Source organism: Micromesistius poutassou (assembly GCF_964030765.1).
Source record: "Micromesistius poutassou genome assembly, chromosome: 8".
Taxonomy (NCBI): Eukaryota; Metazoa; Chordata; class Actinopteri; order Gadiformes; family Gadidae; genus Micromesistius; species Micromesistius poutassou.
The window spans coordinates 13,787,055-13,799,676 of NC_140278.1; the positions used below are offsets into that span (position 1 = coordinate 13,787,055).

The 12,622-nt window shown below is 43.2% G+C and overlaps 1 protein-coding gene across 1 annotated transcript; it reads right to left on the reverse strand.

Moving 5' to 3' along the window:
- Positions 1-3,355: 3,355 nt before the first annotated feature.
- serinc2l (serine incorporator 2, like) lies at positions 3,356-10,559 on the reverse strand. The gene is made up of 10 exons (XM_084471635.1): positions 10,421-10,559; positions 9,888-10,049; positions 9,434-9,621; positions 9,220-9,299; positions 8,560-8,697; positions 8,237-8,406; positions 7,729-7,819; positions 6,748-6,898; positions 6,175-6,384; positions 3,356-5,150 (listed from the first exon to the last, which is right to left on the reverse strand). The coding sequence occupies exons 1-10, from the start codon at positions 10,457-10,459 to the stop codon at positions 5,012-5,014; spliced, it is 1,368 nt and encodes a 455-aa protein (XP_084327761.1). The 5' UTR covers positions 10,460-10,559; the 3' UTR covers positions 3,356-5,011.
- Between the last annotated feature and the right edge of the window lie 2,063 nt (positions 10,560-12,622).

Consider the following 12,622-nt stretch of genomic DNA (forward strand, 5'->3'; position numbering starts at 1 on the left):
ATTTAACAAAACAGCCTCAAAGTGAAGCGAAAAAAGAAGGAAAATAACTAGTGTGAGGGGAGGGGGGAGAGGGGAGGGAGAAGGAGTGGGAGGAAGTGTGAGACGGAGCAGGAGACAGTAGAAGGAGCACAAGGACACACTGTGGTGCTTGTGTGTGCGTCCACGTGTGTGTGCGGTGTTTGCATACGTGTGTGTGCGTATGTGTGTCTGTGTGTTCATGCGTGTGCACGCGTATGTGTGTCTGTGTGTGTGTGTGCATGCCTATGTGTGTGTGTGGGTGTGTGTGTGTGTGTGCACGAGTACCTGTGTAGGTGTGCGCTTTCTACGTGTGTACCTGTGTGTGTGTGTGTGTGTGTGTGTGTGTGTGTGTGTGTGTGTGTGCTCTCCCTATTGCTCCAGTAGGACTCTGACAGGCTTATGTAACCAGACCGCTCGCCTCACAGCAGCAGACGCCGGCTGTGCTGCCTACTGTTATATAACTTCATTAGAGAGGCACAGGAAGAGCATGCGCACAGGAAGCCCTGCGCACGCACACACACATCACACGCACGCACGGACGGACACACACGCACACGTACACACACACACACACACATCATACGTACGGACACAAACACGCCGGCACACACGAACGCACAGACACACACGCTCACAGACACACACAGGCATGCACACGCATGTCACACACACATACGCATGGACACACACAGCACAGACGCACACACGTGCACAACACATACGCACACACACACACACACACACACATCACACATGCATGTGCACACACATGCGCATGAAGTATTCAGACTTGGGGTTCAGGTTAGAGCATTGCATCCAAAGACAAACTGAATGTGAGGGTGCAGCCGCCAGACTAAATAGAGGAGTGTGCTTCCCCCCCTCTGTGGAATGTGCTCATCATGCCGTATAGTTTTCTTATTATTCAGCAAAATAGTTTGAGGACAGCCCTGTAAGTCAGCCTGCAGGTCATTGATACCCTCTTCCCCCCGATAACTTAGCAACACCTCCCCTGTCCCATAGAGCCGAATCAGGGAAAAATGCTGGCTAATGTTTCGAGTTCAAACCCTCCAGCTTGACCCCAAACTCTTCATCCCCTCTACACACAGACAGAGTATAAACAAGTGTCCCTGGATCCCACACTTAGAACCCAATCACAACTCAGACCGCATCTTCTAGTCCTTCCACAAATAGAGTTGGTCATGGATGCAAAATGTGCTCACAGCACACTGCTACTGCCAATTGAGTGACCCTAATCTAACGGTCAATCTGTATGAGAACAGTTCAGTACAGTAATTCCTATGATAAACACTCTCAGAGTCAACGTGCAGTAAAAACTGCTCATCTTTTAATAATGATCCATTATTAAATAACATGTTACGACACAATTAATTGCATTGTGTACATAGGACGGCTACATTTCATCTGCTATGCATCCAGGGGGATTGAAAAGAATTTTAATGTGTTTGTCCGCTTGATGAGAGGAGGAATGAGAGGGATTTATGAGCAGTAGCTAGTCTGTTTCTGGATGTCTGGCACTGTTGGCAGTTGTTACGCTGTTGGGAAGGGCTAATTTGATGGTCACAGTGCAGAACGGGCCGATAAGGGAGGGAATCCTTTTCTGTGAGGCAAACACAGAGCGAGACCAGCAGCATGTAAGAAAGCAGCAATTTCACTGAGGAGAAAAACCACACAAACATCACGGGGACTGAGGAACCCTGTGTTGGAGTCTGAGACTGTTGTGTTTGGCCGAGCTGCAGGAATGTGTCGGTTACAAGGAACCTAACGACGTTTCTAGGAAATTTTGACCAGGGAAATCTATCACATCAAGTCAGGATAGGACGAATTATTCAAGATGTACTGATATATAGATATGTGTTTGGGTGTTGTTCTGTGGTAGCTTTTACCTGGCTGACTGGCTGTATCAGTCAGGCCATGTGCACTAAAAGCTACCATGGTGGACGGACTTCCACTCTGTTGGCTGTTCCACTCTGCTCACACTATCTGCTCACCCAGAGCAGTGAACAAGAGGACGGGGGGGGGGGGGAAATACAAGGCTTCTGAAATTTCAGAAGCGTTTGACTTTCAAACACAGTAGCAAATTGCTTGCCAGATGTTTCCTCCTCTCCGTGGTTTGACTGAAGAAGTCATCGGAACAGGTGAAGCCTCGGCATTAGAAATGCATGAATGCATTATAGCATTCACTTTGACAGGTACATATAGACCAGTAGGCCCACTCCTGGTTTAACAGCGACAAATAAGAAACACTTAATAATAACAATGGAAAAATCTAAACTATAGCAATGCCTCCTTTAGTAACTGTAGTAAATAACTCTACAATAGTACATATTTATACTACTGTAACCACAAGGAGAGTCACACGATCAGCTGTCAAAACGTGAGGTCATGACAGTTTTCCCTGATATGCTGGCAGGAGGCTGGGGTTGGAGGAGGGCCAGAGCGGGCAGTGTGTCCATAAGACTTTCAGACATTGCCACCTGGATTTAGTGACTGGAGCAGCTAGAGTCAACAAGCCGTGTCTCACTGTCAAATGAAGATGAAAGCTCATAGTAAAGTGTGTGATACACAGTGCTCCGTCCCTGTGACGCTAGAAGAGGCAGCTCACACATTCCCTGTGGGCCTCGCTTACCCCACCAATGGCTTTAGACAAAGATGGTCCATGAGATTATACACTGAATATGCATTCATTACTGACATCCACATCAGATCGCCCCACTGTGTCCACATCACAGATGTATAACCATGGAAGGCTTATAGGTCACGTTAGTTATCACAGGACGACATTATATTTAGAAAATGTTTTAATTCCAATGCTAGTCACTGATAAGGTCAGAGTTCAAGTTAGGGCATTGACCTTTCACAACTAATCTGTTGAGGTAAGTCCGTGGAGTTCATTAGATTAGATGCGGCTTGCGAAGCAAATCTTTCAGGGGTGCGGCAGCGGAGACATAGCAAGCCGATCCATCAGTAGATCGGCGCCCCTTGCACCATGGCTGTGTGTTACTTCATTTGTTTAGAGGCAGTCCTTCATGCCCTGCTCCTCAACTCCAGGTTATGGTCAACAGAGACGCCCTTAAGCATTAACTAGAAAGGAAATGCCTCATATTATTTTTGGCTGAAGCAGTTTTTTTAAGGCGCAGATCATTCAATATTACAGGGAAGCTCAAAAGAGTTGTCTTGTGATTGTTACAGTATGACAAGGGGAACGAAGTGTACCTGGAAGATATTTAGTTCCACCTGGTGGATAGAAGTAGGAATGCTGTGGAAAACTAAAGGGCTAAATTCAAACTGACAGAGGACCAAAGCAAAAAGGTTTGCCTGAAAGGTATTTATTTGAACTAAATGTGCATGACCAATTCCTATATTATACACATGGCAAGGTCTTAGCCTTATGTCGTGCAACAGTTGCCTCTTCCACGATATGAAGGCCAAGTTCCAAACTAAACAAATAGTAATTCATGTTGAAATGCAGACAAGAAGGCACTTCATCGTTTTTTGGGAGACCTTCTCCCTATAGAAAAAAAAGTGAATAATTTGTGCAAACACCATTTAGATGGAGTAGGCAGCCGTCGTACATCTGTATTTGACACATCATAACATCACATTTTCAACTCATCACTCTTGTTAATAACAATCTACAATACTTCCACCAGCAGAGAAACAAATATTTGAAATGTTAGAATTTTCTTCTAAATACTCAACGTGTAATTATAACAATCTAACAATCATATTCATATTGTTCTGACAAATATTATTTTTAAATTACAAAATGTAATAACTATTGCATTACTGTTCATAAAAAGGTAAATACATTATGCATAAAATCACTTTACCCACAAACGATCAGTTAGATCTTGACCATTTATTTCCTCTATATGTTCTTGAGATGCTGCATGTCCCTTTTTAAGTAGTATTGTGAATCGTAGGCATCTGGTAACGTGGCTGTGAAATGGACTTCTTGACCACAAACTAGTGTTCTGAATGAAGAGCACACAATGGCATTATTACTGAGGGCTCCTGTGAGACCCAGAACACTATCCACTGAACAAACTAACCCATGTGTGTGTTGCTCTACCACTGACTCAGCAACCAGAGTCCAGGCTCCATCTGTACTCAGAGGAGAGGTGAACTCCAGGCTGATCTGGGATGTATTCAGAGTAGTAGTGAAGCACCAAAGATCATTGAGCATTCCAGACTTGGAACAACAGCCATGGTTTGATTAACAAGACGTAAAGCCTGAACTTGATCCAGAGTTGATCTCCTTCTAGTCATCAGTCGTCAGGGTTAACAAGAGATATCGGCTTAGAGCCACGCTAAATATGGAGCACCCTTAGGGGGCCCCAAATGTCTATAAGCACAGATGTGGGCGTATGGCAGGACCCAGAGGGGCCCTCACAGCCCTTATGAACCCATGCTAAGCAAATGGAAAGGTAAACTAAACCCCTCTCTCACGCATTGCTCTGATAGCGTCTAGCGGCAAGAGGAGCTGTTTGGTCAGGGCGTGTCAGCCCAGCCTTATCTAACAGTCACACTCAGGGGGACCCTGGGGTCGTCCCTGGAAGCCACAGCACTGATGACGTCAGCCAATAAGCAAGACTCATAAGCAATGGCCCAATCAGTCACGGCCTGGTATGTTCTGAAGAGGGGATTCCCAACTCAAACACGAGGCGTAGAGTACGCGGTCCACTGCAGAGATCTGACAAGGCATGCAAGCTAACAAAGATATTGTTGCCAAATGAAAACCAGTCTACTCGTCCTATGTGATTGAAATGATTGAATATGATTGAAATATAATGACAGAAACACATAAACAGACAACCAGAGAATAAAAACACACACAAAAAAAACGATAAAAGAGCATGGAGATTTACATCCTAAGTACCATAATATGATCCTTCACACGTCTTGATGTCCTACGGCAGGAAGAGGCAGACAGACGACAACCACCAGATGAAGGAAGAGAGGCGGTGGTGGCTCAGTTGAACTCCCGGTCGGGGAAGACGAGCGGTGCCAGGAGAGTCCAGAGGTAGAGGGCCAGGCCCAGCCAGCTGGACGCAATCTTCACCCACACAGCCGGCATGCTGTTGCCCATCTTCTGGACGCTGGTGTCTGGCCTAGGGACCAGCAGAGAGAAACGTCTCAGAAAGAAAGGCACCACCACTCATACAACTACAACTTATCTGGGTCTGCTGAGTCCTTACTGGAATACAAAGGAGGGAGAGTGATACTCAATTGGCATCAACTGCGTTCTGTTCTGTTTGACCACATTCATAAAAAAAATGGCTGGACCAGTAGAACCAGAAGTTAAACTAAACAAAATATAAAAATCTCCAAAAAAAAAAAAAAAAATGGGAATATCTGATTGCAATATTTACAGACTCGCAATATTTACAGAGTCGCAACATATATGGTATTGGCAGTCAAAAATGGTTGTTACTGATATAGAACCTTCAATTCGTGAATGTTTCTTCCCATAAGGCGAAATACAAATACCCTGCCCCAACAGCAGCCATACTGAAACAAAATAAAACGAATACTTCTCACGTTTCAAAATGTCCCCAATTGATGTAAGGTTAAAATAGAAGTGAATCCCGCTAGATCTAGATCAGTAAAAAGCAGGTAAAAAAAGATCCAGTGTGGGTGTAACGCAGTATAAAATACACATTCACAATGACATTCGATACGAAAATTGTTTGGTACTACGGCAGATTATTTTGGTGCACCAGTTGAAAGAAACGCAGTCAACCCATTCATTTTCGACCGCCTATTTGTTTACAGTTTGAGTAATTCTTGCATTTCTAAGAATAACTACAATTAAATGTAGAAACTAAATAGATCAATGATTCAGATTTAAACCCACAACTGGAAAAAATATGTATGACTATAGTTGGGAAGGTTTGCTTTTAGTCAACTAAGGGACCACTTAGTTGGGGAAAGCCCTGGAGTCTCAAGCAGGTCAGGACCACTGTAGGGTTCTCAAGTAGGTCAGAGGTCAGGACCACCGTAGTGTCTCCAGTAGGTCAGAGGTCAGCACCCCAGTAGTGTCTCCAGTAGGTCAGAGATCAGGTCCCCAGTAGATAAGAGATCAGGAACCCAGTGGTGTCTCCAGTAGGTCAGAGGTCAGGGTGGAGTACTCACTGGTACCAGTTGGTCAGAGTCATCATGATGTATAGGGAGGCGAGGCAGAGGTGGAAGTGGAAGAAGGAGTAGCTGTAGGACACCGCCTCCTCCTCATTGTCCACGGCCCTCAGGAGGCCGTCCTCCCCTACCACACCCTCCCCCCTGGAGCCTCCCCCCTCCTCCGTCTGCATCAGCTTGTTCACCTGAGTGTTGCTGGAGGAGCGGATACTGAGAGAGGGAGACAGAGTGGAGTTAGGGGTACGTTCCAACACTACTAGTCACTAGCTAGTGCACTCCTCCCAGAGTGTTGCTGGAGGAGCGGATACTGGGGGTGGGGGAGGGAGATAATAAGTTAAAAGGAGAGAGTGCAGAGTGGCTAGGCGTCACAAAGGTTAGTGAGCATTATCATTTGTCCATAACCGCAGATGGTTAATCTCAACAAAGCATGTTCCAACTTCCACAACAAAATCGATACAACCGAGCCCAGACGAGATCGGCCCAGAGGGGGTCGGCCCAGAGGGGATCGGCCCAGAGGGGGTCGACCCAGGTGGGGTCGACCCAGAGGGGGTCAGCCCCGGGATCGGCACTGACCTGGCATAGAGAGTGCAGAACAGGAAGATGACGAGGCCCACCACGCTCTGGGCGTCCCACAACTGCAGGGTTTCTGGGTTGGTGCCGGGGGCAGGCTGGGAAGAGCTCATGTTGGACACCAGACTCAGCAGGCTAGGGTTACAGTTACGATCTGAACACACCCGCACATGCACAAACACACAAAATGCATTACATTATTTGAAAAATGAATTTAAAAAAGAAGGGGCATAGTGTCTTTACACCGTGTATTAAAATCCCAAATCCCCAGGTTAGTTGTCGATGGTGTCTATGTCAAGATGTAAATCAGACATTTTTGTCACTCACCCCCTCTCAAGGTATGTACACCATCTGAAACTGGGCAGTTGTCAAGCCACTGACATCCATTCTATTCCAAACAAGTGTTTAGCAGCTCCCATAGCTGTCGCTTTGCTTTGTCCACCACAAGATGGCGCACACAAACTGCCCTGGTATGGTCGTTTTTTTCTAATGGTGCCCACTGTGAGTGGGTGAATTGAACAAAAATCATGGCTGTTTTAAATAGACAATATCAACAATAACCGGGGTCTAAGAAAACCGGCAAACTCCTTTCACCAGATTAAATGATGTGCAAGGTGTACTGCTCTCTAGTGGTCATTATGTGCTATGACCATTATCCATATTTATGTTATATTATTTAAAAAAACATTACCTACCAAAAAAAAACAACACAATCTACAAATGTAACCAAGTGAAATTGTTAAGCAATTTTCCCACATTATATACTAAGCATACATTCACTCCAGTGTGTCCCAAAAGAAAACACTTGGGGTAGCATAGATCACATGATGGCACATGGATCACATCACACAAGTTTATCAGAAAGTGTGTGCAAACAAACTACTAGTGAACACAATCAAACTTACAGAGAGTAAACTGAATTAACGTGCAACACCTTTGTTTGTTAGGGTTAGGAATTTAAGAGCACAAAAAACATCGACTCACTTGGATTGTTGGTCATTGCAGACCAAGTGACATACATGGTGTAGAGGGAGATAAGAGATGACTGAAGTAGACCAGAGAGAGGCTGAGCTTCCTAAAATCATAATGAGAAGTGACACACACATCCCGGTAGTTGTCACTTCCTGGTCATAATTTCCTAGTAGAAATACTTTTTGGACTTTGCATCGCTAAGAATTCGGGTACTTTTACCTCCACAAAATAAGTTTTGATGCTCTGATTCTGGTGTATACAATAAACAAAGTAATATATATATGCAATATGTACTATGTAATTGCCTAGCTGGGCCAACATCTCAGCTGGATAGTTCCAGGGGCCATAACACAAAGGCCAGGTCTGGAAACATTTCTGCATTGTTACAACCGCCAAATTATTGTAGTTATTTAAATCTATGAGTAAAAATTGGTAGACCCTCAGTACATTCTTGCTGCCGAAAAACATCCTGACTTGAAATCCTCTGAAGAGTAACTCACCAGGGAATGAATGAGTGTACCTGGACTTTTGGCAGGACGGAGACGACGGAGATGATGACGCAGAAGATGAGGTTGAGGCTGATGAAGACCTTGTGTTCAGTGCAGTCGTCAGGCTTGGTGTAGTACACATAGAACAGCACCACCGCTGTGAACGCCAGCGCGTAGTGGAGGATCGTGAATGACAGCAAGCCTGAAGGGTCAAACATATGCATTAAACATCTACCTGCTTTGCAAATACATTTGCAAATCACTATCCTCAATGTAAAAGACAACCAAGAGTAATTTAAGAGTAATGTAATATATATATGACATTTAAGAAAAAAATGAAATTTCAATCGAGTACCTGCAAACCAGCCCTTATTGTCCCCATCTTCAGCGTTCCCCACCCACACCTTGTTCCAGGAATAGGCAAAGTCGATGAGGAGAATGAGCTGGATGATGATGAAGATGAACGATCCCACTGCTCCAAAGTAAAACCAAACTGTGGAACAGACAACCTATTCATCAAAGCCCATCTTGTTTTCTGCCTTATCAGGGGATGGTATAAAACTAACAAATACTGCCAGTGGTGTCTATTGTATTTCATTTTTAATGAAACAACCTGGCATAGATTGAAGCCCTGAAATTACACAACAATGGCAGTTTAGTAGAGAATGTTCTTGTGTCTTGTGTCGAAGTGATGAAGAAGCCTTTTACAAACAGAAGTTCATTGCCGTTAAATGGTCCTCATTTATATTGTGCTTTTATCCAAAGCGCTTTACAGTGTTGACTGACATTCACCCATTCATGCACACATTCACACACCGACGATGGAGTCAACCAGTCAGGAGCAATTAGGGTGTAGCGTCTTGCTCAGGGACATCAAGACACTCGAACCAGCTGGGGATCGAACCACTAACCTTGCTTTAACCAGCCAACCCGCTCTACCTCCTGAGCTAATGCCGCCCCCTCGTTACCGCCCTGCAATCATTTTAATGGAATCAGTTAAGCACAAACAACGCACCAGTATGAAACATTCCATCAGGGATGAAGAAGGCTCCTACTGTAATCCCAATTAACATCAGGAACTTGAAGAACCAGAATCTAGGACACAAAAAATAATAACTTTATTGAATAGCATCACACATGGCCAAACTGCTGTGGATATGGATATGTTAGCATACAACAGAACAAAGATGCATGAAATATCAAATCATATGTCGTAACTAATTACCTACCCATTTTGGACAGCAGCACGGCAGTCTTTGCTGCTGCGGACTTGAATCATAATAGCAGAGAAGAAGAAGAAGAAGCAGGTCATGGCGAAACACATGCGGTACACCGACTTGTAGCCCAGGATGACATCACAGTCCACGAGGTTATCAAGGCCAGGTATACTGTTTCCACCCACGCAGAACCCTGGTATCTAGCGAACGAAAAACAAACGGAAGTCAAACAATAGCTTAAACATTTCTGATTTCTTTGACAGAAAGATTCCAACATGATCTCCAAAATATGGGTTATTATAACCCATATTTTTGCATGACAACCAATTATATTGTGCAGTTTGTTATTTGTTGCACACGTAATGTCACATAAAACACAAGCAAGAAACAATGTGGCCATGCATTGCAAATCCTTGGGACCCCTTTGATAGGATGTTGTTGTATGTGTGACATTCAGGAGCCTCACTTTTCGAAGCTGGTCCTCCATCCCAGGGAGGATCATTATGACAGACACTATGGTGCCGAGGAGCAGGAAGAATGAGAAAATCAGGCGTGTGATGGTGGAGCTGTTGGAGGAAGGGCAGCAGCCGCACAGAAGACAGGGCGCTGACCCGCACAGGCAGGAGGCCTGGCAGGAACAGGAACAAGGAAGAGTCATCATATATTTATCCTATGAGGCACATACCACAGACCAATTCGCAATTGCTTTAAACGAAAACCACGATAAACACGATTAAGTCTATACGTTTAGGTTGTTTTGCTTAGAAAAGTGCAAAGGTTTACGAGATGATGGTTCAAACCATCATCTCGTAAACCTTTGCACTTTTTTTTCTGCATCGTGTGTTATACATTATATTTATAAAAAGTAATCTAGGGTTAATATGCTTCATTATTAGACATAGGCTATGAGTCAAGACTATTATTATGAATGCGGGAGCTGATATGCAAAAATAGAGCCGACTCGACACAACAAAAACGGATGGATAAAGATGTACTTACACAACTGGCCATGGAACATAGCGCCATACAAGCGCCCATGTTGATCTATAAAATAATACAAACACAAGAATATAAGAATAGAAGGGAGAGAAGATAACAAGACACCTGTGACTTCGACCGAGCTCCAAGACTATCTGACATAAAAACTTCCGGTCATTACACGTTCATTTCCTTCAAAGTAAAAGTCTGAACACCGCAAATAACCCTTTGAACAACTACATTTTCCATTTGGGTTGAAGTCCATATAAACAACTGACGAAGATATTTGATCATCATCATCTCTTTCTTCGAGTGTTTACCTTCCTTTCATATTCTGAAATTTCATTTTAGTGTATATGCCAATTTACATATTTTCTTGATATTATTATGTCGAATCTATTTATATTTGTATATTTATGGATCATTAATCACTATGAATTACATTTTCAAAAATCTCCTTCAACTTCATGCTATTTGTTTTGAATGTGTGTATGTTTTAACTGGTTGAAGACACAAATGATGTTGTAAACCAATGACCATACACATTGAATTTACACATTGCACGGTAGTTCAAAAACAGCCCTACACATTATCGCACATGTACAAAAGACAAAAATGTATTTATGTCCATGCTGTGGCGGCTCGAGTGCTCGAAGTATATTCCTTAATAACAGACACGGATTATTACACTAAAACGGTTGAATTCAGACGCCCTGAATTGTTATCTAAATGGGGACATCTAGTGGTAAGTAGGCCTATAACAATTACACCAGTATGCTTGCGCTTAATATGTAAATGATAGCCATCCGTTGATCACACAAAAAGTGACATAGCCTATATCAGACCATATTTAAATATAAAATACACATTAAAGTGATGGGTTAATTTCCAAAAGATTTGTGTTAATGAGCAAATAGCCAACATAACAATGTCTTTAGAATCCCATGAATGGTGTTTCAACCATTCATTATTATCCACAATATGTGTATCTTACATATTTATAGGCCAAGAGAAGGGAAAATCCAAAGGATGAAGAATCATCATAAAAGCATTGTGTTCATCACTGACATAAACTTTCTGTCCCGTGTTTGGGATGGTGTTTGGGACTAAGATTCTTTCAAAGTTGAAGAACAACAGTTAGAAGTGGCCATTCTCTGAGCCGGGGCACACGAATGAATTGACACATCCAGTTTCAGTTCAGTTCAGACACATTTGGGAAAGATCAGCGTTCTGTCTGCTTATAACCTGTCAGGGTCAACGTGTGCCAAATGCAAACGAAGATTGTGTCTCTAATCATTAAAAAATATTCCAATTCTTGCTGAACCCTCTATAGCGAGCTGATGACACAATGCCAAGGAATGTGTCAGAGCACATAGCGGCCAGTGTGTGTGAGTTATTTGTCAGTGTTGCAGCGTTGCACAGAAACCTCTTTGTTAGCTGTTTATTGTGAGCTGTGTTGAAAAGATCTAGCGTGTTTAACCTGTTGCGTGTCTTACGTCTTTATCTCTTTAATGTAGACATTCAGCAGTAGGCCACAGGCCTGTACAAGTTGAGGTCCTGGATGAATGAAGAAGCAAGGCACGACAGCTATTTAAGTTGAGTTTTTCCTTGTTTTTAATTCAGATTTCATTTAATTTATACTTTCGATTTTTTTCATTAACCTATTAGGTTAATGTAATGTAATGCAAAAAGGATCATTAACATGTTATCGGGGTTTTTTTTTTAGAGCAACCTCAATGAGCATATTGTCCTGTCCTGATGGATGGATGTATAGCCCTGCAATCAGAATATGACATGTGACGGAAACAAACCGTTATGCACTGCACCAGACAGGGCACACATTCGCTTCGTTGTGTTATCAGTGAGTTTATTAAACCCACACATCCAACCGATAGCATCCGTCCGTCTTCATAGACAAGAAACATAGATGTAAGCCCAGAGAGACGAAAAGGTATAATGTATGTTAGATGAAGGTTCTTAGAAGTCGTTAGCATGTTACTACAACCTTTTATTTAAAAAACAATCAACTAAATATATCTTGCTCATATGTAGCCTATGCGTGTCATACATTCTGATGAGAATGGGATGCTTGGACATAGGTCAGTTATTGGTCCAGGTCAAAACCAAAAAATACCATGCTATTCGCTGATTGGCTCAAATATCTTGCTGTCAAAAAGCTCGGCGTATCCTCGGCTCCTCCTCGGTCTTCCAAGAGCGGATCGC